The following is a 26942-nucleotide window of genomic DNA, read 5'->3' on the forward strand; positions in this document are numbered from 1 at the left end:
ATCAATAATGCCTGTCTCTCTTCTCTCACAACTAAGCACTTAGAGATCTGATTTCTGGAGGGAGGGAGGGACGGATGGAGGGGTAGGGACAGAGAGAGAGAGAACAGATATCAACTCCAACACAGCCAAGTTATATTCTTCCACTTGAAACAACAAAAACAATTTGCCCAGATGTGCTTGTATCCTTTCAAGTTGCCTGCAAATTCAAGAGAAAGCTCTTCAAGGACAAGGGTGCTAAGAAATGCAAGACCACTAGGTGGCAGTAAGTGAATGGTGGCTGTACTTCCTGGAGCCTTAGTGGAGGAGAGGATGGCCACAGAAGACATGGGCCCTTTCTTTCCTCTAGGTGAGTGAGTAGAAGGGAGCTAATGCAGCCACAGGAGGGAGTCCAGCAGGGCAGGACATACATTCAACAAGGATGAAGTCACACGTGACACATCTGACCTCTTCTGAGTAGGGGGATGAAGTATTTGGTGATGCCAGCCATTCTGATACAGAAATCTCTGATGAAAGGATGCCCCGTTAGGGTCTGCATCTGTTAAACACACCTGGTGTTAGGTGAGCATATCCACAGGGCACATGCAGCTGCTGCTCCTTGGGGTGGAGCTGGGCCAATCCTTGTCAGACCTCTAAATGGTCCATTGGTGAGGGAGATTCCCTGGTAGACCAAGCAGTCTCCTGCATACTTTCAGGCTTTGATGAAGGTCTTCCAAGCTAAGACTCTAGGGCCCCCAGTTCCTTCAACCACCCACAAACTGGTCAATATGCAAATAGTCCTCCAAGGAGATGTTCCATGACCCAAAGCCATTCCATCCAGATAAACTCCTATTTTAGTTTCTCTTACCCAGTCTGCCTCCTGTGCATCATATCCCTGCAACCCAAAGATCTCCAAACTCTGCTTCCCTTTGCTGGGCAGCAGGGAACCTCTGACACCATTATTCTGCCAATTCACGTGCTCGTGATTCCTATTTCGAGCTCTGAAGGCCACTTTTATTAATTCAGAGATAAAAAGAGACAGTGCTGCTGAAAATGAATGCAGACGGCCTTTTGAAAGTCATCAATGGGCTTTTGAAATATGTAGGCTTTGCTCAAGAAGACGTCAGACATTCATGGGGGCTCCAGATTTCAGCATGGCCTTAAGCTGCTTTTTATTCTGCCTTTTTCGAAAAGAAGCACATTGTTTGTTAAACTGAACTTAGTCTGACTCTTTTTAGAAGCCCGTTATTTCCAAGTAGAAAACCATGAAAGATCTTGACTCAATTTTTTTCTGTTCTTTAAACCCCACTTTCACTCCTCTGTCCTCATGTTCGGAGGCCCCGAGCCTAACAGGTTCTACCAGAGTATTTCTTTTCTGGAACTTAGAAGGACAGGCAAAGGGACAGGGAAGGGCCAGCAAAGAGCAGGCGTTGCTTCTCAGTAGCCCTGAGCCAGTTTCTAGAATATCTTACCTAACCCCGCTCTCCTGTCATACTGATCCACTCAGTTACCCTAGTCCATGTCTATTTAAGGTATAAGAAACACATATGATAATATTAAGGATATATATATATATATATATATATATATTCCATATATATATATTCCATAACTTTATAACTATATATATATTATATATGTGTGTTTCATATATATATACATATATAAGCAACACATATGATAATATTAAGGATATATATATTCCATATATATATCCATATATATATATATATTCCATAACTTTAAAATTAGTGTTGTGTGTATATGATGTGTGACTGTGCATGCAGAAGGCAGAAGACAACTTTCTAGAGTTGGTTTTCAGGGTCTATTGTGGGCTCCCATGATCTTACAGTCTTAGCAAGCACAGCCTAGACAGGTACCAAGCAGGTCTCCAAAGCAGGAGTATGACCCATAGAAGACACCAAGCCAAGGAGAATGATATCATTCAACTATGAGATGTGATTAGGACCATGGACCCAATTCTCCTGCCAATCTCCAGCCCTGTGGTTCTCTAAGGATGCCCCACATTTTCCTGGCCCAGAGACATACTGTCATGGGGACTGCTGAGTTTCCCAGACCTTAAAGGAGGGACAGTTGGGACAATAGATACCAGGCTCAGCAGATCTCTAGTGTACACAATAGGTGCTCATTAAAGAGAGGGAGAGAAATACCAGCTAAGAAGGGCACCCTGTGAACAAAGACAGTTTTTCTCCTCAGGGTGACTCACCATAACTTTTTGACAATCCGCTCTTCTTCGTGGAGGTACTTCTGTCTCTCTTGCTCCACCAGGGTGCGCTGACGCTGTACCGGATCCTCTAGTCTCTTCATGGTCTCCTTCACTTTGCTACTGATTTCCAGCTCAGCCTTCTTCATCATCGCCCTCAGAATCTCCTGGTTCTGCAGCTGTTGAACAAAAGAAATCAGCCTCCATTGGCTTCATCTATCTGCTATCATGAAGCCTGAATGCCCTGCAGTCTTCAGAAGTGGGCACAGAGAAAACCCACAGCTGAATCTTTATTTCAGTAAGAAAGAGAAGAGAGCAAGGACTGTATACAAGATTGCTTCCTCAGAGAACAGCTAAGTTTTGTCAGGCAACTGACAGCTGAACTTCAGTTTCTGTGCCTATAAAAAAAGGTAGAGTTTTTTCTAGTCTTTGGCTGCTGTTACACACACACACACACACACACACACACACACACACACATCCCCCCCACAAACTCTCACAGACGATTTTATAGAGAGGAGTCAAGAGTACTAGCATTGAAAGCCCAGTGATCAACCAGGCCTTCAGTCCTTGTCACCCACCAGACACTTGGATAGGCTTTCTTGCTCTCCGTTTCGCTGTTCTCTCCTGATGTAGAATCTGCTCTTGGCAGAGCTACTCTGAGGTTCTTGTAGATCCTCAACAACCATTGGGTTGACAGGAATTTTTCAGAATGTCTTCAAAAAGCAAATCTGAGCTCTCTGGTTTGTTTGGTTTCATGTCTCAACAGTGTAGAATCACAGCTCCTTACCATGTGGCACTACGCATTGATGGGGCAATGATAATGAGTCCGGATGAGACAAAGGCTCTTGGGAATTGACTAATTTCACTGGATTTGACAAAGGCTATATGAAGTCCGTAATTTCCATACGGTTCCCAGGATTCTCTGGTCCTTCATCACATGGAGCAAAGAGCATGCAAGTTTGAGCTACCCTTCAGAAGATGCTTACCAATAGTTGCTAGGTTTTCATATGTCCACAAAGTGAACACCCTTGATCAGTTTCAGCAGCAATTGTATTTTATTCATTCCACTGTCCCTAAGACACCCCGCCCCCCCCCCCCCCCAACACCAGAGCAACATTCAGTTGTTTGCACTGGTTTCTTGATCCTTTCCCACTACAAGGTATCACCTCAGAGGACTGGGGATGCTCTTGTCATCTGCCCCATTATCTCTTCACACAGAGAGGAAGAACACTTTGACCATGGTGCCACTCTTTCAAAGCCCCATTGTGATCTTCCTTATGACATAAGAGTGAGCTGGGTCACAGGCAAAGGCACCACTGGGTTCCAGTGTCAGTGCATGGTGATTACTGGACAAAGAGATTATGGCTATGGGTTATGGTTATTGGTTCCATGAGTGTTGATAAAGAAGTGTGTGTACCGTTCTTGATGACCTCTGTGACTCCGAGTCACGTTCTCCCAGCTCTGCTAAGGTGCCTTCATTGTGCTTCTAGGATCAGTCAGTACAGAGCACACATGCACCTCCTCTGCTGTCTATACTTTCCTGTCTACTTTCTTTTCAGATATGCTTCCCTCATTTCCCATGGTCACATCAACATCCTTTGATCTTTCTGACACACCCAGCCCCTTTCTGTCACAGTTGAGCCTGCTACTTCCACCTCCTGAAATGGCCTTCCCTCCCGCTTGCTAATTTCTGCTCTTGAAAGAGGATCCAAAACCATCTTTTGAATAAATGAACCTAAGCAGCCATACTGTTAACAGAAAGCAGTGGAAACTCCAGAATTGTTCTCTAAGTGGTTGAATTAGGGAGTGTGAGCCACCAGCTTGGATGAGCCTTGAGCTCAGCCTAGCTGTGCTGCAGAGGCTGTGGCAGGTCTATGGGTGACACTGTATATGGAGGTCAACGATACATAAACAGCACTGCCTTGTATGAAAAGTTGGGCTTGAATTCAGGGCTGTGGAGCAAATGCAACAGGACTCTGCAGTGATATGGAGGCACAGTGACTGGAGCTAGATATGTAAGACACAGAGCAGTACGTGATGAAGTAGTTGTAAAGGTTGTGGATCAGGCTAAGGTGCCTGTGAGAGAAGCAACTGATTGAACTGCTTTTGGAGGCAAATTGACCATCAGAATGTTTTTTTTTTTTTTAAACTTCCTGGGTGAATGTGTTTTACCAGCAAGGACAGCGTCATGATCTAACGGGTTCATGAAAGGAGGGTTGCTATCACTGTGCCATGAGCTAGTACACACTCTCTTCTCTGCTACACCCTCCTGCTTACACTCCACAATGAAACAAGCTCAGACAATCCTGGAGCAGCATGTCTCTCCAAAATATCAAGTATTGCTGGGAGGGCCTTCAAATCGGAATTTGAGAGGTAGGAAGTAGAAATCCCCCCTGAGAGGCCGTGTGACTTGTTTGGGCTTATTTGGTAGTGTAGGCTCAATCCAGCTTAGAGAGGTCATTTTACTATGACTCCCAAGTTGTTCTTCTATCTAGACAAGAGTCTTGTTCCAGGCTACGAGCACACTTTCTGGCACATAGCGGATACATCTAATGTAACATTTCTAATGCAGCTATGGATGCCTTGTTAGAAGACAATTGAACATAATATTAGAGTTACTGTGTTAGCAGAGTAGAGGAGGAGCAAGCAGCTATTCCTGAGGGCTTTGTCTCCTTTCCTGACAGGAGGCATTGTGGGATTCAGCTGAGGGGAACAGAGAAGGAAATTCTCATGGCCCTGTGAGGAGGGATTCCCAAAGGAAGAAATGCTGAGCTAGTTAGTTTTTAGTCCACTTCCCTACTCCATTTATCCTGTCCTGTTACTGCTATTATGTCTTGGCCATAAGACTGCCCCGTTCATCCCAGCAAAGGGCAAAAAGAAAAGCAGGGGGCGAGATGTGGGTCCACAGCTCTCTCCTAAGCTGCTGTCAGAGCCAGAGAGGATTGGTAAGGTCCAAGTTTCAGTTGTTGAAAGAGAGTACACAAGCAGTAAGATATACATACACCCTTACATTTTGACACAGTTCCACGAGCCCACAAATGTGCCCACCACTACATGCCATTGAAAAAGAGAGACAATACTTTCTTGTCACTCCAGAAATTTCCTTCATGATCTTTAAGTTAGCAACCTTTAGCCCAAAGAAAGCATTTGTACTTCTGTCATCATAGAATGGTTCCTCCTGTCCTAGGATATCATGCAAATGGAATGACACAGTCATTCTCTGTGACGTGATGTCTGTCTTCTTTCATTCAGTACTCCCAGGCCCCGTGCAGACTTGGGACTCAGGGCTTTGCATGTACTGGGCAACTGCTATGCCTGTGAGCCACACCCCCAGCCCAGCCCAGAGCTCTTGAGACTCCAGCCATGCTATTTGCAGTTCATTTTATGGCTGAGTAACATTCCCTTGTATTGAGATACTGAACGGTTTGATTTGACTCAATTCTGGTGATCTTGCTAAAGTCGCTTATTTTTAATTAGTGCTTTTGTAGACCTCTTTCGGTTTCCCATGCAATTGCATTGTTGGCAAGGAAAATGTGCAGGTTTGCTTTGCTAGTTCAACTCCTTGATGCATTTGATAAGACAGTACAGTTCAAAATAGAAGTGAAAGTTGATTTCTTTCCACCGAGTTCTTGCTTTTACTGGGGTTCGGTGTGGGGTTTCACTACTAGTACCACTTCCTTTGGGCTGTGGAAGGTTCTTCCTTCCTGGAGACAGCTGCGTCTCCATCACCTATGGAGAGCTCTAGCAACGGTCTCCTGTGTTTACTGACAGGATGTGCCTTTTGATTCTGTTGATGACGCCCGAACACAGCTGCTTAGATTTCTATGCTAATACACTCCTATACTTAAAAGATAATTATCTGTTAGTACATTACTGAACTTCACTGCTATTATTTTGCTAATGGCTTGAGGCGTCTATTTTTGGGAGGGCTGCTGGTCTGAGACGTCCCACCCTTTGGTTTTGTCCCTAGGGTAGCTGCTAGTTACTTCAAACTGGAGACTTCTAGGAAGAGGGAGTGTCAGTTGAGGAGTCGCATCCATCCGATTGGCCTCTGGGGCATTTTCTTGAGTAATGTGGGGGGGCCCAGTCCATGTGGGCAGTTGTCACCACTGGGCCGACGGTCCTTGGTTTGTATAGGAGAGCAGGCTGAGCAAGCCACAGAGAGCAAGCTGGGAAACAGCGCTCCTCCATGGCGTCTGCTTCACTTCTTGATTTGACTTTCCTTCATGATGGACTGTGACTGGGAAATGTGAGTCAAATAAACACTCTCCTCTCTCAATTGCTTCGGTCATGGTGTTCATCACAAAAAAGCTAACCAAGATATAGTAACACAGACTTCATAAAAGAGTTGGCACTAAGTATCTTTTTTTCTTTCTTTTAATTTTTTTATCCTCTTTTCTTACAGAGTCCTCACTCCCACCCCCATTGAGCCTTTGAAGATGATATTGAACTGATTTCTGTCTCGTCTTATTGCTGGTTTAAAGTCAGTATTAATCCTGATGTGTGTTTCCCTGGATGAAGTGGCTCTTCCCTCTGCCTGTCTTCTCTATTAACCCTCGTTTTCTAGTACCCTCTGCAGAGTTTCCCTTTGTGTCTACCAGTCTAGGTGTTTACTGGGCTCTTTAGTTTGTGGATTTATAACCTTCATCAAGGTTGGAAGAATTGTACCCACTCTCCTTTGTAATAGTCTCCTTCTCCCCACTGACGCTGGAATACTGTTGCATGGGTCACCGGATTTCAATATAATTCCTTCTTAACTTTTGGATGGTTTCTGTTGCTGTTTCCTATTTCAATATAATTCCTTCTTAACTTTTGGATGGTTTCTGTTGCTGTTTCCTATTGCATTCCTTGGCCAGTGGCCAAGTTTTATCTAGATACTGTCTCTCTCTGTCTGTGTGTGTGTGTGTGTTTAAAAACAAGAAAATTTACTTATTTTTTTACTTTATGTGTATTGTGTTTTACCTGCATGTATGTCTGTGTGAAGGTGTTTGATCTCTTGGAATTGATGTTACAGACAGGTGTGACCTGCCATGTGGTTGCTGGGAATTGAGCCTGGGTCCTCTGGAAGAGCATCCAGTACTCTTAACCACTGAAACAGTGTTCTTGAACCATCACTCCAGCCCTACTGTGTGTGTGTGCTTTAACTATCAAAAGCTCCACTTACATATTTTTTCTACCCGTAATCTCTTGTAGCATTGGTTCATGCTTTTTTGAAACATTTGAGAATAATCTGAGTGCTTTTTGAAGTCTTTGCTACTGATGTAATTATCTCCATCACTTCCAGTAGGCTTCCATTGGCTGAGTTTTCATAGATTGTACTTTTTACCATTATTCATGTCTAGCAGTTTTTGATTGCACGTTAGGCATAGACTATTAGATTTTATTCTTCTTCTGACAGATTTTAGATATTCCCTGACAGGTCAGTTATGTGAGGTTCATTTTGTTACTGAGAGAGTTATTTTTGAGTTTTTGCAGGGAGAATCTAGGGTAATTTACACTTGGGCTAGTTTAGTCCCAACACTGGAGACTGTTCTAGTCTGTACTTAATCCTGAGGTATCCAATATGGCCTCTTCACTCTTGCTAGCCAAAACTTGACTTCTCCAGGTCCGGGTGATCTCTAGAAGATTTTGGCTTGCTGGTTTACCCACATGGTCTTTGCCTGACTCAGAGAGTTGTTCATGTCACACGCATTTGGCTTATTACTCAATATCTGGCTCCCAGATTAACTTAGTTCTCTCTATATGGAGACTTCTTCTCTATGGCACTCCATTCCATAAATGCTAGATGCTTCAGCTCTCTGAACTTGCTTTTATCTCCTTTGCTGAGGAAGATGATCCCAGGACTGCTTGAGTTTCTGCATTACATCTGGAAAGTACCTCTGGGCAGATGCAAACTCAATGGTAGGATTCACCTCCTGTGTCTTCATTTTTTTCTGAGCAACCCAGGCCCATGTTGTCTGTTGTGCATTGCTTGCAAGTCGTGTTCATGATAGCTCCCAGTTCTCTAGCTGTCAACAACAGGAAGGTGAGTGCGACTGCAACCACACCCTCTCAGCTGCAAACACAGTTTATTAGAAATGCCCTTGACGTCTTTATGAGTGTACTTAGAATGTTCTTGGCCACTTAGTCTTTAATTGGGCAAAGTGAGTTATCCATGTCAACTTTATGAATAATGTACAAACTGTTTAAATCTAAATCTAACTACCTCGAAATAGCCCACATCTCCCATGTTCATCCCTGACTTACTAGGGGAAACCCGTCTTGACAACATGGCTTGAGAGCAAAATGGGCCAGATGCTGCTTCAGTCTACCAGTAACACTGAGCAGTGGTTAGACCACAAACTAGGGAGTTTGGGAATGAAAACCAGATCCCAGAATGACTCCTAACCACCCATGTAAGACCTCCCCCAAGGCTTCAGGGAACAAAACAAACAATGCCTGGTCATGGACAAATGTTGTCTGGGTGCTGTCTCACCATCTTAGGTAGTCCTTTGTCTGAGATCTGACTGTAGCTTGGTGGATTGTTCAGTAACTTAACTGTCAACTTCTGTGTCTGTTTTATTTACCATTTCTGCTTTGTTGAAGAAAATAGCTCTGCCCTACAGGGGCCAGATTTTCTTGTGCTTTCCTCTGGCATATAGTCCTCTGGCTATAACTTTGGACATCATGAAATAAAAGACTCTAGCACAACAGATTAAGACAACTGTTGAATTACATAAGGGCTGATCATATTACTGTCCCTTCTTCAGTGTCGATCCTCCCTCACTAGGAGAACAATAGCAAACCCTCAAAAATCTTAAAAATGTAACACTAAGTTTAGAATAACCTGTTTTTTTTTTTTTTTTTTACTTATCAGAAAGCCCAATAAAGAGATAAAGGTCCAAGGAAAAATGTTTGAATTGGAACAGTAGAATCTATCCATTTTTTTTTATTTTGGTGAAGTCCTAACTGTGGTCTTTATAGTTGTTGTTTTCTTCCAGAAATACACTTCTCTCCCCCAACTCAGAAAGGGACAGAAGCACAGTCACATCTGTGGGCCTGTTATTCTCTTAGGAAAAAACAGTCTACGTATTGGAACATTCTGCAGGTTAGAAACTATTCACCTTCAGAAAAAGTGGATTTTTTATTTATTCTCTATCTCAGGAAAAGTAACGGATGAAGTACATCATCTTTTGAAAACATCTGTTGAGTTGCAACGTTTTTTGTTGCCAGGTTACCCAGGAATGAGAACACTACAGTGTAACTATCCCATTGACTTGCGGCTTACAGCAAATCTGATGGTGCAGAGGGCGCAGCTAGCCATCAGGTGAGAGGAGGGTACATGGTTTGGGGTGGTTTAAGTTATCATCTCCTTCTGGGCTTACAGAGTGGTAGTGTACTCATTCCCATTCACTCTGGCATTTGTGACAGCTGACTTATCCCAACTTGTCTTCTGGATTGAGCATTCACAATAGCCTGAGAGCAATACTTCTTACCCTGGAATAGTCTAGAACCACTAGCTTACCTGCCAGTTTATACCAGTGAAGTCAGACTCTGACAGGGTGACTCAGTGCATGTACTCTTGTGAAGGACCCAAGGTGTCTCTAATGGGCAGTGTGAGTGGAATGCGTCTGTGCTGGTTTGAATGAAAATGGCCCCATTGGCTCATAGGCAGTGGCACTATCAGGAGGTATGGCCTTGCTGGAGGACTTGTTTCACTTGGTTGGACTTCAAGGTCTCAGATGCTCAAGCCAGGCCCAGGGTCTCACTCTTTCTTCTTGCTGCCTGCTGGTCCAGATGTAGCTACCTCTCCGGTACCATGTCTGCCTGCATGCCACCGTGCTTCTTGACATGATGATAATGGACTAAACCTCTGAGATGTAAGCCAGTTTCAAGTAAATGTTTTTCTTACTAAGAGTTGCTGTGGTCATGGTGCCTCTTCATAGCAATAAAGCCCTAACTATGTTCATGTCTTGTCTACTGATAATTTATGTGAAACAGGACAGAGACTCATATCGTAGAGACTTGTCTCAATGGCCTCCTTGACATCAGTGCCCCCATCTAAGCACCCCTTGTATCTGCTTCACATTTTTATTCCTTCGAAGAATCCATCACTCTGGAAATAAAATGTTCACATACAATGATCTGCTATAGTCGAGGGCTTTCCAATGATTTAATTATCTAATTACTGGAGCAGGCTGCCAAACACAAAAGAGTTCATTCCATTTCACTATTTTATAACTCAGCTCCAAGAACATTTGAATTTCTAATTCAATTCTTGTCCTTTAGAGACTCTTTGAGAGAGTTCTGTATGTCTCTCTAATGATAGCTCTATCAATGGACTTATAACCACTCTGGGGCTGCATTTCATATTCACTGTAGGATAATACAGGTGCTGAAGGAGAATTGTTGCTGTCCCAGCTTAATTATTCTCAATTGTTCGGGTATTAAATAGACTCCTCTGGCTGGAAAGCAGAAATTTGAGAAGGAGAGAAGCCTGGGACACAGGAAATACAAAGATTGGGGTGGAGATGGGAGGCTCACAGTAGCCAGGTTAAGAAACAAAGTGCAGGGCTGGTGAGATGGCTCAGTGGGTAAGAGCACCCGACTGCTCTTCCAAAGGTCCAGAGTTCAAATCCCAGCAACCACATGGTGGCTCACAACCATCTGTAATGAGATCTGATGCTCTCTTCTGGAGTGTCTGAAGACAGCTACAGTGTACTTACATATAATAAATAAATAAATAAATCTTTAAAAAAAAAAAAAAGAAACAAAGTGCTCACATCTTCTTTGTGTCTGCTGTGGAAATACTAACTATTCTAAGCTCAGCATGGTGTTGCTCATTGCTATAAGTCCTACTGAGAGCCAATGAGGTGGAGCAGTTCTAGAGGGATCAAGAAACTCGGTAGGGCTACTAAACCTTGGCCAAGAACTTCCTTGTTAAGCAAGTGACAGTTTTACACTGTGCTGGCATAGATTCAAGGTTGACAGGGGCAGCAGGTGATTGGGGATCTCTCCCAACTGTCCCAGAACCAAACAATGAGATGTACCAAACAAGGCGCTGTTGCAGCTATGGACAGTATATCCACAGTAACAATGTTTCAAATGCTTACGAAACTGCTGACACAGCTGTTGTGCTCAGTCAGGCTAAAGCAACAGAACCCCAATAGCTGCTCACTTTGGAGAGCAGTTAGGACCTACTATATAGAACTGATTCAATTTGGGGGTGGAGATGAGGGGTGGAGTACAGTGAAGAACACAATTTCCAAATAGCCAGCAGGTGGCATTAAAGGGCAGCTGGAATGTGTGGAAGGGCAGACTCAGGAACAAACTAGGAAAGAAACTGGGAGGTGACAGGTGGTGTCTGACCTAAAGACCTGTCCTTTGGCCTTGGGAGCCCCAGTCATTAGGTTTAATTCTTTCTAACACTTGACACTGGAGCTGGTTTACATCAGACCTGTATGTCCAGACTTGATGTGAGTCATGAGAACACTTAGAAACATGAAGTCTAAGTCTACAGGGCAGAGCCAGCCGGAATTGAGTGGGGATGAACTGCTTTTGAAGAGGGAAGGTTCTCATTTGTTCCTTTGTTACTAGGACTCCGAGGACTAAAGACATTCTACTTTGTCAATATAGCCACCAACAGAGACAATTCATTTCATTGCAAAATCAATTCCATCCTTTTCATTCCCATCACCCCCCCCCCTTCTCCATTCTCTATTTCCTTCCCCCTCTGTCTCCTCCCTCTTTCTCTCCATCCTGTCCTCATCTCCCTTTTCCTTCTTTGCAGAGAGATGGCTCAATGGGCAAGAGTACTTGCATGTGTTCAAGCACAAGGACCTGAATTTGAATCTTTAGCACCCACATGTAAAACAGGGTGTGGCTGCACAGGCCTGTAGTCTCAGCATTGAAGGACAGAGGTGGTGGCTCCCAGGAGCTAAGGAGCCAGTCAGCCCAGCTGAAACAGCAGGCTTCTAGGTCAGTGAGGGATTCTGTTCTCAAGTGTTATGTTGAAGAGCAATAGAGGAAGAAACCCAAGGTCCCCTTCTGGTCTCTGCATGCACAGGTGCACGGCCATATGCCTGCACACTCACCTACGTACACTGCACACACACACAGACGCACATGCACATGCACACACACCTCTACATATACATAAAATGAAAAAAAAATTGCAAGACAAGAAGTCCCTCCAAGATGGACTTTCACAGATGCCACAATAGAGAGGTGATTTAAATAAATACACACCCAATGTTCTAGGTACCTAAGACAGAGAGACAAAGAGTGGGTGGATGGTGGGTTCTGAGCAGTAAGCAGTGTGGACAGTTTTGTTAGCCTTCACCGTATACATGGGGGCCTCAGGGGAGGTCTTCCAAACCAGTTGTCCTTATTTTACACTTTAATCCCCACCTCCCCAAGAGGTGATTTTTAAGACAGTATCTCATTATGCAGAATAGGTTGGCCTCAAACTCATGATCTTCTGGCCTAGCCTCCCAGGGCTGGGATTATGACTCCAGATCTAGCTGCCCTCCCACTTCCCACCTCTAGACACCAGTGGCAGGAAAGCACATTCTTAGCTTCAATTAGGTGGTGAAACATGTTGGGTCCATGCCACTGGGATGCAGAAGAAACTGTGGTTCCAAGTCCTTTCCTGCCTGTATCTCACTCTGTGGGCACTGCTTCTACTAGCTATAGAGGATCTCGGCCCATGTGGCTGCCTGGGCTCCAGGGTGTGTTCAATTTTTAACAATATTTGGATTATGAACTTCTTAAAGGAGCTCAGGGAGATGCCCCCCTGAAGGCCAAGCTAGGACTATGTCCTCAATGTCCAAGCCCCAGTCAAAGGCAGGGAAGGTGAGGCGGCACCCAGGGCAAACATGTGACCTCATGCTGTGCTGATCCTTCCAGCTCCTTAGGACTCAGGCTAGAGATGGGATATTCTATTCTGCCCTCCTGAGTGTTTGCTGACTGAGATCAGGGACAGGAAGGGTTAGTTTTGCCTTCTCTTTGATTCCCTAAGCTCATATATTCCTCAGTAATGAAAAGGATAAGGGAAATCTGGAACATACTATCCAAGTAAAATGCAGATTTTTTTCCTCAGCAAATCATCCCGAGTAGCTTTTTTCACCCACATGACTCCATCTTCTATGCTAAACTCAAGTTCTAAAGACACCACAGTTGCTTGTGAAGGAGGGATGGACCTCTATCACACTGAGAGCCTTGCCTGGTAGGATGCTCACAATTACTGTCAAAGGAAGTTGTTATACACTGGCTTTAGTTATAGCAGAAGGTTCTAGACCAGGCTTGTAGATAAACAAGGAACCTGTGCCATTCTGGTCATACGTGTCGTTCCTTCCTTCAATTAGCTGCTACAGAAAGTACAGTAAAGGCGCCCAGGGAAGCTGACGCATGGGTGGAGGTGGGGGATGGGCATGCAGAGAAATCAGACCTAGAGCCACTATGACAGGGGACATGTTTGTGAGGAGTACCTGGAGCTGCCTCATCTGCTGGAGTTGGAGCCTGAGTTCAGCCACATTCCTCCTCATGTCAAGCAGGCTAGTGTGGATGGGCGAGGTTCCAGCAGGCAGGGGTTGGCTGGGAGGCAGTGAGAACTCCACAGAGCCCAGAACCTTCCCTGCAGAAACATGGGCCGTTCCTATGAAGGAAAAACAAACAAACAAACCAACAAAACCACACAAAGAACAGCAGAAGCCTTAGAATGCAGACAGCACCTGAGCATGAGGCCTACCTCAGCACAGAAGACTGGAAACTAAGAAAAATGTCATGGAAACAACCGTCCACAGAGTGCTAAGGAGCACAGCCTGTAACCCTCAGGTTCTAGAAGTTTCACTGCCATGGGGTAGCAGAGTGTATGGTATTCACAGCATGATGCCATGTCAAGGAGCATTAAATGTCTGCGCTGCTGCCAACTCCTCTAGCCATCCACTTCCCCTTCCATCCCCCTCCTCATCCCTCTCCAATCCCCCAGTGCAGACTCCTCCACCTTCCCCTCTCTCTCTCTTTAAACACACAGGGGTTTAAAAAGTTGAAAAGTATACAGAACAAAGAATTAACATTATTTCTGGATGCTGGTATTCCAGTATTTTTACCACGAAGTTTTAGATTTTTAAAATCTGTGTAGTATATATCTGTCCTTCTAGAGTAGGGGAGAATTTAATTTCTGGGCTTTCATAGGGCATGTGACCAGCCCCTGCTGGCAGATAGACATAGAACACATTAGACACAGAGATGGCAAAAAAAAAAAAAAAAAAAAAAAAAAGTATATTTTTACCTAAATCTTCACAGGTTTCTAAAACCAAAAAGAAGGAAGAGTTCTGTACATCATCACCCTTAGTAAGAAAACGTGGCTTGACTTAAGAATTCTTTAGGAAAGAAAACAAAAAGGCAATGAGAAGAAATGTGTAGGCTCGCGGTGGAGGAAGCTGAGTGGTGGAGCAGCTCGGGGACACTGGGCTCTCTCTAGCACTTAAGAAAGGAAAAGCTACCCTGGGCTTCTGTAGAAAGGAAAAGCCTCTCAATTGCCCCCTAGCTGCCACAGCCTCAGTCTTCAAGTCACTCTATGTAAGGATCACACATTTCATGGGCCCATTCAGGAGGGGCCTGAGATGAGCAAGGTTTAAAAGACTGTGAACTCTATGGTTTGGCCTTTTAAGGAGAATGTAAGGATATGAAACAGGCCCCAAGAGTAAATGCTGAATCTGTCTCTGTCTCTCTCTCACACACAGAGAATGACACCTATGTGTAAGAGACAGATAGATATACATACACACCTACAAATACACACCCACAAAACAGAACCATTTACAAGCACACTCTTGCACACACACACACACACACACACCCCCCAACACATACCACACACAGATAGATACATATGAGCCAGAGACAGATATACACACACAAACACGCATGAAGACAGACACATATATAAACACATATGAGCAAGAGACAGACTGACAAACACATATACCTACAAACATACATGAAGACAGACCGACACAAACATATATACACACACATCTACAAACAGACACACACACACACACACTCACAATGACAAACAGTCTCTTTCTCCTCCCCTCCCTCTTTTTCTCTCTCCCTTTGCTGGGAGTTTTGTGATAACCCAGGTTGGCCTTGATTTATACACTCTGCAGTGGTTATTAGTGGGGGCCTGTCTTTCTGTTGTGGCTCAGCAACTGGGATGCAGAGCTGGTGGCACACCACGTTCTTCACACTAGGGTGACTGTCCAAAGTCAGCTGTCCCACTGCCTCCAAGGAATCTCAGAAGGTCAGCACTTCTAGCTAGTCCTATGAGCCTTAGTGGTTATGAACACCGTCAACAGTCAAGACTTGTATGTGTGTCTTTCCCTTATGCACATATAAAGTCACCCTCAGAAAGTCAGCAGCTCCCATCTGGGCAGCTCTTCAGACTATTTTCCACAGTGAGGGTGCGAAGGAAAAGGATACCCAGTGACATCTCTCACTATGGCCACATGTCACAACTAACTTAGTGTCTTCCAAGGTCAGGAGATCTCATAGGGAGCAGCTATCAGTGTCGAGTTGTCGCTTTAGAATCAGACAATGTCTGCCCTGTCTGTAGGTATGGATGCACGTGTAGAGTCATGACAATATTCCCAACATTACACTATATACCAGCTGGACAGTAAATGGAATCATGGAGGTCTCTCTCTGGTGAAAAAGGACCCTGCTACTTAGCCTGCTCTGCCAGCCCCTCACCTAAATGAAAGCCCAGTCCTTTTACATATCTTTTGGTCCTTGCACATTCCTGGGGTATCAGCTTACATCACTAATCTTATTTACTTATGTTTGTGTGCGTGCGCGCGCGTGTGTGTGTGTGTGTGTGTGTGTGTGTGTGCGCGTGTGAGTTTCCTCCTTCCAAGTTTCAGTGGATGCTGGAATCCAACTTCCGTTGCCTGGTTTGTACAGCAAGCACCTTTACCTGCTGAGCCAACTCTTAAAGGCGGCTGACTCCAGTCCACATGCTTTTTGTTACAGATGAATGCTGACAATAGGCTTTAAGAAAACATTTTCAAAAATCAATTTCTTAAGGGAATCTAAAGCTGCTTAAAAATACACCTTTATCAATAACCTCTGGTTCCACCGTTTTAGTCCAACTGATACACTGAAGTGGCTGCTCAAGAAGTGGCCAGTGATGGCGCGATCAGTGAGGACTCTCTGGGGAGCATGACTTCACTCAGCACACCACTCATTGGTCCTTGTTGTCTGTCAGTCATGTCTCTCCTTTCCTGTCATACTGAAATGTCCACCCCTTGCCTTCTTTCCCTCTCTGCCACTCCCATGTCATCAGTCTCTTCTCTAAATCCAGCCTTTGAAACATGGGTACCTTCTGTCCTAAGCCTGTTCTTCTACTGTCTCAGGGTCAATCCCATTCTCTTCTGCCACCTGCCTAGCGCTGCCCGCCCCCCCCCCCCCCCCAGCCACATACCAATGGCCTCACATCACCACCAGCCTTTTCTATAAGCAGACCCAACTCATTATTTCCACTCAACTCCCCACACTTTCTGTCTTTCTCCATCTGATTTTAGCCAAGGTCAATATTCACTGAATGAAGTGAGCCAAGGTCACTTCAGTATTTAGGCCAGAACCTGGAAGCCCTTTTCATGATTCATTTTTTCATATATGACCTCAAGCAAACAAGTAACTTAACTGTGTTCTCTCTGTACTTGCTTAAATGGGTATTGGTGCTACCCAGCAGACTACTTGACAGGAAGTCAGCACCTGTAACTGCTTAGCCCACTGTCTGGTGAAGAGTAAAAGCCTTACAGTCCTCAGCTGAATTAGTTCTCTGAGAAGAATGGTATAAAGGACCATCTTTTCTGCCTCCATCTAGAGTCTCAGCAAGTACACAGCACCGGGGGTGACCTAAAAGCTAGGAAGGATCTATAGTAAAGGCCCTGAGATGCAGACTCAGGATGGAGATGATCTAGTGCTGGGGACTGCAGGTAGGTCCTCATTCACACTAGAGCCACAGACCTGGGAACTGGGTATGCTACGCACCCAGATGAGTAGTCAGATAGAGTTTATTGCTGAGCCTAGTCGTAGGAGACAACATAGAGTTTGTCCCCAAAATCTTTCTCCCTTTTGTATACTGAGTCTACTCTAGGTAATTCATCTTGGTTAGTTACATCTTAAACTTATCATCATCATGATGTATGTGTTGGGAACTCGAGGTGTGCATATGACTTAGCATGCAGTCGCAGGTCACAGAACATTCTGACGTCAGTTCTCTCTTTCTAGCTTTATGTGGGGCCTGAGGATTGTAATCAACAGGCTTGTCCAAGTAACTTGATCCACTGAGAGCTCTCACTGGCCCTTAGTTAGATCTCAGTAGGAATCTTAACAAGTGTGTGTACCATGTGAACTTAATGTACCTTGTTGTGATAGAATTAATACTGGAGTGAGGAAGTTAGGAAGACTGACTGCCATTAACTGGGGGACTCTGAGCATCTTAACTTACTGTGAGAATATTTCTCTCCATATAAGATACGAATAGCAGCCGGGTATGGTGGCGCACGCCTTTAATCCCAGCACTTGGGAGGCAGAGGTAGATGGATATCTGAGTTCGAGGCCAGCCTGGTCTACAAAGTGAGTTCCAGGTCAGCCAGGGCTATACAGAGAAACCCTGTCTCGAAAAACTAAAAAAAAAAAAAAAAAAAAGATACAAATAGCAGCATCATTCTCATAGGGCTAGGTGTGGTAGCTGAGATAATAAACACTGTAGCATACACGCATATACCGTATGCCTCAGAGTAGGAAATGCTTCCTGCTTCCTCATGTCTAACTTAAATTACACATTTTCAGAAAGTCTGGATTTCATTTGTGTTAGTTGACCTTTGCCCAAATGAGTTCCTTGGATTCTATATAAGTCTGTTTTCTGTCTGTACACAGGGATAACACTGCTTTCCTTGTAGTTTACTTCCTAGGATTATGGAAGAATTAATATACTTTGTGCATTGTGCAGGCTGCTATGGAAACTAAACCCCAGTGGGCAATGTCTAGCTTTGATACATTCATTAGAAGGAGAAAGACCAAACTGGGGAGAGATACAGGAGCGAAAATCACTCACATTGCCAATGGCATTGCCATTCTCCTAGCTTCTCAGAAAACACGTGGCCACTACCACCGTCTGTCCCCAGAATTAGTGATCACACACTTGGAAACACAGCCAAAGAAACTACACTTGCTTCTTCTGCCTTGCTCAACAATTGCAAAGTGAGGAAATCAAACAACTGGTATTGTCTTTCAAGAGACTGGGATATCATAGCACAAAATAATGAGACAGAAGAGTAGGGCTATGACCTGTGTGTCACATGTGCGTGGCTGTGTGTTCTGTTTCCTTATCTGCAACAAGGAAATAAAATGATACCTACCATGGGGATAGATAGCAACGAGTTAATGCATGACCAGTGCCAGGTACACAGGAGGCACTCCCAAGCATTTCCTTATTTACTACTCTACAGACATCTAGAAGGGGTCGAGTCTTACAAACCTGCATGTGCAACATTGATCAGGATGGCACACAGGATGCTCGTCATTTCCAGAGTGGGTTTCGGGGGGATTGAAGGCTTTAGTAGTTTCACTTTATCCTCTTAAGTCCATAATAAATAAGGAAACGAGTGAATTAATATCCCCAAAGCAAACTGGCAATTGCTCTGAAGACAAGTTTAGTGATTTCTATGAAATAACTGCCAGGGTTCAGCTCAGGCCACGGATTGATTTCTAAGTCAAATGCTGGAGAAACATCCCATAAAACAGGGCTAAGCTTTGCTCAGCCTGAGTGGAGCCAGGGGTGGTGGTGGTGGTGGGGGGGGGGTTAAACCTATGTTCCCAATCCTATCCACATTCCTGTGCTGCATCAAACTAGAAGATGTGGCGTCCCCCAAATTAGAGGTTTCATACAGCTGGCTGTTTGCTTCTGTAGAGCCTCAGCTTGTGAACACACTCCTGCCATGATTTGTTTCTAACCCAGCAGGCAGGAAGAGAGCACAGTCTACAGAGAGGCCTGGGGACCCCAGGATCCAGCTGTCAACACACAGAGACGTGATGACACCAGGAAGGTCCGCTAGTGACAAGAATCAGTCCTCCTTCAGGAGAGTGCTAGCATTTAAAAGGAAAGCCCTAGCTCACACTCATTCTCTTTTCCTGTCTAGATTTCTATAAGTGGTTACTTATTCCCATTTTACACCCAGGCTAACATCCTTCCCCAGATGGGAATCTCCCAATGGCTTCACAGTACACTTAAGGGACATCTGAGTTGCCTTTACCTAGAAGGATCCGTACCCCTTTCCCTCTGCTAAGATCTAGGTACCCTGGGTACCCCTTAGTCACCTTTCCAGGGGGGATGCAAGCCCTGTTGGGTAAACTTGTATCCCCTAATTCTTGATGTTCAACACACATACATTTTCAGCTTTTCTGTGAATTCTAAGTTCTAAGCAGTCAGAGAAATGTTTTACATTCGCCATATTCACTCTGCACCCAAGTACCAGGAACAGAAGTCAGGTCACGTGAGTAGGATGGATGAGTGACCAATAAAGTTAATTTCCACACTGCAGGAAGCTGTAGTAGCTGTGGTGATTTCCTCTGAAACCATACCAATTGACTTAGAGAAACACTGAGTACTTGTGAAGCCAGCTAAAGCTAACTGAAACTCCTGGCCTCTAGAGCCTCTGGAAGCACTCACCTGCACCATCTGCTTGGTTCCTGTTGGCTGTGGCTTTCACCATTTTCTCACTAAATAAAAGAAAACAATAAAAAAAGAGTCAAGGCTACAGTTTTCAAAGCTGCCATCTTTCTTTGACCATTCTATTCTTAAGACTTAGCGGTGATGGATTAAGCAATGAAGGTGTTTGACATCAGCTCCATGACTGGCCAAGATGGAGAAGGCTTCCCAGGTGTGTGCTGACACAGGTAGGATGCAGCTGGACATACAGTGATTTTCAGATGATGGTGGCTGTGGACACGCATGGATGGGAGTAACAGGCACTGCTCAGCAAGTGGTCCATGAAGCCACATGCACTGGGAAGCCCTCCGACCCTTCTTGGGTCAAAGTTTTACCTTTGTCCAAGAATTACCACGAAGGAAAACAAAACAAAACAAAGCAAAACAAAACAAAACAAAACAAAACCAACCTGCACACCGTGATTTATAAAGATGTAAACATGTCAGCCCTAAAATGACCATGAAGAAACAAATTTCACTGAATGAATGGCCATAATGATTAAAGAGAAGCAGCTTGAATTATTATTTTTGCTGTATGGCTTGCTTTTTTTTTTTTTACCTATATGCCTCTTTGCTACTACTTGTAATGGGCCCTTTAAAAAGCGCAGACTGAACAAGGCCAGTTAGACTGGCAATCTGCTTCTCCATGGCTTGCATCCTCTCTCTGCAAAACAAGAGAATTGTTTGTTAAAGCTCTGTTGACTTTCAGACTGGTTCTTCTAGGTGAAGGATTCACCTGAGGGTTATAAAAGGCACCACCTAGCAGGTGGCCAAAGTTCACTCAAACCCAGAGACTGTAGATCCTCAGTGGAGACCAAGATTGATTGATGAGTTGAGAGAGGAGACAGTGACCCCACAAAAAAAGACAATGCACAGGCCATCAGAGGCCTCCTGGAGAAGGGCATCCCCCCTCAGATGATCGTGCAGCCTTCTTGCCCTGTTTTGTCATTTGCTTTGCATGAGAGCAGACCTCAGTGGGACTGGTGATACCCTCGGCCAGGCCCTGCACTCCTACAGGCCTCTAAGCTGCTCTTTGCAGCTGGGAAGCTGCAGGCTGGTTTTGGGGTGAATGATGGATTTATCTGTTGTACTTGTTAACTTGTCTCATAGCCCAAGGGCAGATAAACAAGTGCCTCTTGTCAACACCACGGAAAATACAATGGAAATCAATTTGAGTTGAGGAGTAGATGATGCTCAGTCTAATGTGGTAGAAGCCTTAGCCTGGAGAATTTCACAGGATCAAGGAAGAAAAATATACTCAACAACTCAATCATGAGCACACTAATAAAACCCCCTTGGTTACTACCTATGGCCAGGTACTGTACCTTTCTCTTCAAAGCTATCTGATGCTACGGTCAGGTTTTTGAAACAAGCTCACATTTCTGCATCTTTGACAATGGATGCATCATGGGAACATGTGATGGTGACCAATAGTGTAGAATAGGAATTCTACAAATAGCACACTCATACAATGTGGCTCTTTAGTGCAAGCCAACTGCTTTATAGGATACTTTATGGAGATAGAATATCAATCCATCCTTTCACTACAGATAAGCAACTGGTAAGTTTGGGCTCATGGAGAGACAAGAAATCTTGATTCTGAATTTTGTGGCAATCAAGAGCATTCTTGAGCTTTGAGGCCTTGAGCCTTGCCTTTGGGCTAAAATCTTTAATGTCTTTTTAATTACTGAGTTTAACTTTGCAATTGCCAGCTTCTGACTTGACAAGTCCATGTGCTTTCTTCAGTTTACCCTGATGGTGCAGTTATGACATGAGGGTTCTTGTACATATGTCATGCAGTGTGCATAAATAATGGTTGCAAAAAGCAAGCACCCCCACCAAGCCATATATACATCTGAACAGTATGACCTCTGTTCTATTGGGATAGAAATAATCTCAAATGCCAAGTATGGATGCACATCTCTCAGGCAGAGCACTGGATACTAATCTTAGGCATCATTGTGTGCTTGGCTTCCTCTTTACCATAAAAGGGTCAATGGGTCAAGGAAAAAGCATATAAACATTTGAAATAAGGAAATCAGGTTATTATAAAAACCTGCCAGAAGTCCCACATTTATTGGTAAGTCATAGTAGCATCTCAGAAGTGACAAGAGCAGCCATTGGTCATTGTATCTGCCATGTAGGAGACACGGGTGCACACAAACACCTGGGAAATGACTTGCTTAGGGGGATATGCCAGTACTGAGTGAAAGTTGGTTCGCCCTGTCACTCACTGCATGGAAGATGAGGAGAAATGCAAGGACGGGCAGGGACGCAGCTACAAGGAAAAACCAAGAATCTGCTAAGAGGGAAAGGGGAAGAAGAAATCACTGGCTATGGATACAATCCAGATCCACTGGCCCTGTGACATTGGCCATGAATACATTGCAGATCAGGGATAAATCAATGTTTTAGTCAGTCTGGTGGTGGTGGAAAGCATTCATCACCTTGTTTTCCAAGAGTGGGTGGCAGCACATTAAAAACCAAACCAAACACCCTGGACACAGGGCCTTATCTTTAACTGGATCATCATCAAGGACAGAATTACAGATCATGGCAGAGGCTGGTGTGACCGTGATGGCCCACAGGGCTTCCTTGCATTTTCTTTGACTCAGTGGGAGTTGGACTTCTCCACTACGCTTCCCCCTGATAATGGTTTTTGAGTGCAGATGGAGAAAGACAATTCTTCAATTGCATTCTATTGTCTAACTCTTTAGGGCTAACCCCAAAACACATGTAGAAATATCTGACATGAGAGTTTAGATGCTTAGAGCAAAAGCCCTACGTATAATCTAGTAGCCACATGCTTGGTTCTGTATATAGTAACCATAAGTTAGAGCATGAATACTCCCTGGGTGGCCTCTTCCAGGCTATAGCATCAACAGGAACACTAGGGAGGAGACACCAAGTCAGATATTGCTGGTAGCTCTTTGGCATCTTCCCTGCAGCTTATAAACACTTGAACCTGACAATAGAAGGGTCACAATTCTCTCCCAGTCCCATATGAGCCAGTGTGGTGGAGGCAGTGATGGACAGACAGCGCAGCAACCACAAATGTGTGCACCAATCTCTCAGCCAAAACCACTTCCTGAAAATACAATTCTTTTGACACACGGTAATGAGACTTCTTCCTTCCTATTTAATCATCAAAGTGTTTCTGGTTTTAGGATTCATTAGATTATCTGATTTATAAGTTCATAAATAAGATTGTCTTTCTATTTCATGGTTGGTAATCTGGAAAAAATTTTATGGTTTAACTAAATTACAGCAACTGGAAACTTATGCAGCCTTCTCCCGTGATGAAATGTTATGATGTGTGTGTTTAATGTGAAAGGGGAAAATAGATATAAGAGAAACGTAGTGGAAGAAGAGAAATTAAACATGATCCTGTCATTTTACTGCAGTGACAATTCTGCATGATAGCCATCAGAATATTAAGAACGCTTAAGCTAACTCTTGCCAATTTCACTTGCTTTAAGGTATTACGGGTTGGTGTAATTACTGTCAAAAAGATGGCTCAAAAATGGTTTCATAACCCATTTTATATTATTCCATAAACTGTATTTATGTGATGAGTAGAGACAGTTAACTAGTCATTTAATGCTACAAGTCAGCTTGGCTGCAAAAATCTGTTTGAGTCCCAAATATGACATGAATAAAAGAAATTCAAGGAAAATTCAGGGCAAGTGTGGTCCCTCAGCAATCAGCTCCCGCCTGACGTCATGCCTTGCTGTCCCCTGTGTGCCGTCTGTGTGTGCAGGGGAAGCGCACACATACTGTTAGAGGGCTGCCCTTTCTGCCTTTGGAACAGAGGGAAGAAAATCTTTTATGTTTAAGGAAATACTTTTAGCCAGCAAGCTCATTTATGTGATTTTTGATTCAAGTTTCACCTTTAACCACCTCTTTTGATTACAGACATGTCTTTGTCCTGAAGGAAGCCTCCTTGAGCCTGAATATGTTTTTTTTTTTATATTTTTGTATAGTTAAGCAAATTTATATCAATTAGGAATCAAGCTAGCATCAGACTGAGTGAAAACCATTAATTCTTTAGGGTAAATCCCAAAGGGGATGTGCAAGCATGCATGATGAGCCTGCACACGTGTACATGTGTATACATGCATATGGAAGCCCAAGGTTGATGCTGAGTATCTTTTAGAGTCACCTTCCACCTCATTCTTGAGTTTCTCAATGACCTAGGAGCTCATTAATTCAGTTAGGCTGGGTAGCCAATGAGCTTCAAGGACCCACCTGTCTCTGCATCCCCAGTGATAGGGTGACAGAGGCACACTGCTTGTTCTTATGTGTGTGCTGGGTTCTGAACTTAGGTCTACATGTTTGAGTGACAGATGAACTGAGTCATCTCCACAGCCCCCAAAGAATACTTTTTCAAGATACAAGAAGGATACAGAGGAGCTGGCTGAAACCAGTCAAGTAAGCTAATGTGCAGCAGAAACTCAGCCTTCCTTAGACAGTTCCCTATCTTTAAAAATAACCGAAGAGATGGCTCAGTGGTTAAGAGCACTGACTGCTCTTCCAGATGTCCTGAGTTCAATTCCCGGCAACCACATGGTGGCTCACAACCATCTGTAATGGGATCAGATGCCTTCTTCTGGTGTGTTTGAAGACAGCAAAAGTGTGTGACACACACACACACACACACACACACACACAATAAGTCTTTAAAAAAGAGTACTAAGTGATCCCTAAATTCACTTCTGGGTCTAATATTTTAGATTAGATTTTGATTTGTTTTTCCTCCTCGCTATCACCGGGGTCTATGGTTATTTGCTAAAAGCTTGGTTTCTAGCCAATGGCATTGTTAGGAGCTACTGGGGCCTAGCAAAAGAAAGCCATCATTAGAGAGTACTATTGAAGGAGATGTTGGGACCCTGACTTATCCCTGAGTTTCCTGTCTGCCATGAGGTAAGCGGCTTCAGTCTACCCAAAACACCCACGTCATGCTGTCCTGCCTCACCACAAGCACTGTGCTAATCAACCCGAACAACTGCAGACTGACGTCATAATCCAAAATAAACCACTATGACTTTTAAGATGTTTTAACTCAGGCATTTAGTTACAGCAATGGAAATCTTTACAACACAGATTATTCTCTCTCTGTGTCTCTCTGTGTCTGTCTGTCTGTCTGTCTGTCTGTCTCTCTCTCTCTCTCTGAAGAGAATGAGAAATGGTTAGTGAGCATAGGCTGTGAGGACTGCCAACACGAGGGTCCATTGTATCCACACAGGGCCTTCCACAAGATCAGTGTCCCTGCAGGTAGAACACTGATAGAATTGAACTCTTATTCTTACAAGTACTGAAGGTATTTTTCACAACTGGATAGTGAACAGGTTTCAAGCCCTTGCTTGTTCACGCCCTGTTTCTACAGTATGAAAGGAAACACTCCCTAATTAACTAAAGATGCTGTTAAGGGATGAAGTCAACAGAACGCCAGAATCCAGGTCCTCTTGCTATGCTTGAAGCCTTGCAAGTAACTAATCTATTCATTTTCCATTTCTGCTCTAAGTTACCCTACTGGGGACAAGCTAAGCAACCAAGACACCATCCTGAAAGCACCATGCAGGGGCAACCACAAATGCAGTCTTCAAAGCAGGTAAGTCCCTGCCAAGTTGAGACCCAGGGGCCAGCACATATGCAGTGGAGATCATGGCTGGGGATGCCAAAGGTCTGCTAGCATCTGGATCTTCAATGTCTCCCAAAGGCTGGTGTGGTAAAGGATTCATTCCTAGTCTGTGGTAGGACTGGGGGAGTGCGAGTTTTAGGAAGTGGGTGAGTATGCCCTTGACAGGAATACGTGACCTTGGCTCATTTTGCCTGCTTTGTTTCCTGGCTGCCATGAATTACAAAGATGTCTTCTGACACATACCTCACTTTGATAAAAGTACAGCTCAAGCTCAAGGTGACAGGGTTAAGTGAACATGTACTGGAATCTCTGAACCCAAGATCCATGGGCCCTTCCCTTTAGCCTTAGATATTTTGTTACAAAGATGGCAAAGACACACACATCTCAAGTCTCAATACTGAGAGGTCACAGAGTCAAAAAACTCTGCCATTGTTAACAGAGATGCCCTTGGTCTCCTAGAAAGATCACGTCTAAAATCCAGCGGAAATTGGGATCCTAGAGTTGCAGTTAGGAGGAACTTATTTGGCACACATAATTCTTCCCATTCTGGTTCAGTGATCCTGACTGAAAGGGGAAAAGAAGGGTGTGCCAAGTCAGGCAAGTGGATCAAAGCTCAGACACACCCAGGCCAGGGCACCTAAGGTGTACTGAAGCCCAATGAGGCTCTTCCCAGCACAGTAAATGCAGTCGGGAAACACTCCCAGTAGTTAATCTCCTTCACAGTTTACTTCTGTGAGCAGACTGTACTAGTTGGGACCTGAAAATAGCCCCAAGTCAAGTGATGAGACTTAGTTGTTTTCTGGATCTGGGTGGCAGCATACCGTGATAGCTTTCTGGTTTTATATCAAAGAGACTTGTCTTGATTACCGGACTTTCTGAGTCACAAAATGGGGTTTGTACCTATTTCCTTAGCACTGCACGGAACCCATGATGGGGGATCCCTTAAAATTACAGCAGACACTGAATATCTGCAAAGGAAGGGTTCTTAGTAAACATTACTAGTTTGCCTGCAGAATACAGGGACTATGGCTTTTTGGCTATGGTGACACACAGCCCAGGGTAAAGCGTTTCATTTCCTGTTGGCTCTGCCAGGCGGTGACTCTAGCTGCCACACCCCAGAATGAGCCAACACAAAATCAATTTTGAAGTTTCTTTCTCTTCCCTGAGGGTGCACTTCAATATTCATGCTCTGGAATGGCATTTCTTTTTTCTTTTGTTAAGTACAGGTACAAACCGGTAGAAATAGTTGTTCACTTCTGCTACAGATTATTATTTATCTGCAACTGACAGCACTATGGGGAAAGGCCCTCGGGTGCTTGTGAAAACAAGGTCCACCAT

The 26942-nt window shown here is 44.2% G+C and overlaps 1 protein-coding gene across 19 annotated transcripts in view; it reads right to left on the minus strand.

Annotated features, from left to right (window-relative positions):
* Kiaa1217 (KIAA1217 ortholog) overlaps positions 1-26942 on the minus strand; it is a 470681-nt gene that overhangs the window by 30086 nt on the left and 413653 nt on the right. For 12 of the 19 annotated variants that reach the window (XM_029470015.2, XM_029470001.2, XM_029470019.2 and 9 more), the window contains 4 exons: positions 20523-20627; positions 19926-19975; positions 13672-13838; positions 2204-2379 (listed from right to left, as the gene is read on the minus strand). In XM_029470015.2, the coding sequence (XP_029325875.1) occupies positions 2204-2379; positions 13672-13838; positions 19926-19975; positions 20523-20627 (498 nt within the window). The remainder of the gene's footprint in view (positions 1-2203; positions 2380-13671; positions 13839-19925; positions 19976-20522; positions 20628-26942) is intronic. The other 7 variants (XM_021184826.3, XM_029470032.2, XM_029470054.2 and 4 more) reach the window with 3 other exon arrangements.

Source organism: Mus caroli, unplaced genomic scaffold, assembly GCF_978045245.1.
Source record: "Mus caroli unplaced genomic scaffold, Mus_caroli_1 scaffold_2, whole genome shotgun sequence".
Lineage (NCBI taxonomy): Eukaryota > Metazoa > Chordata > Mammalia > Rodentia > Muridae > Mus > Mus caroli.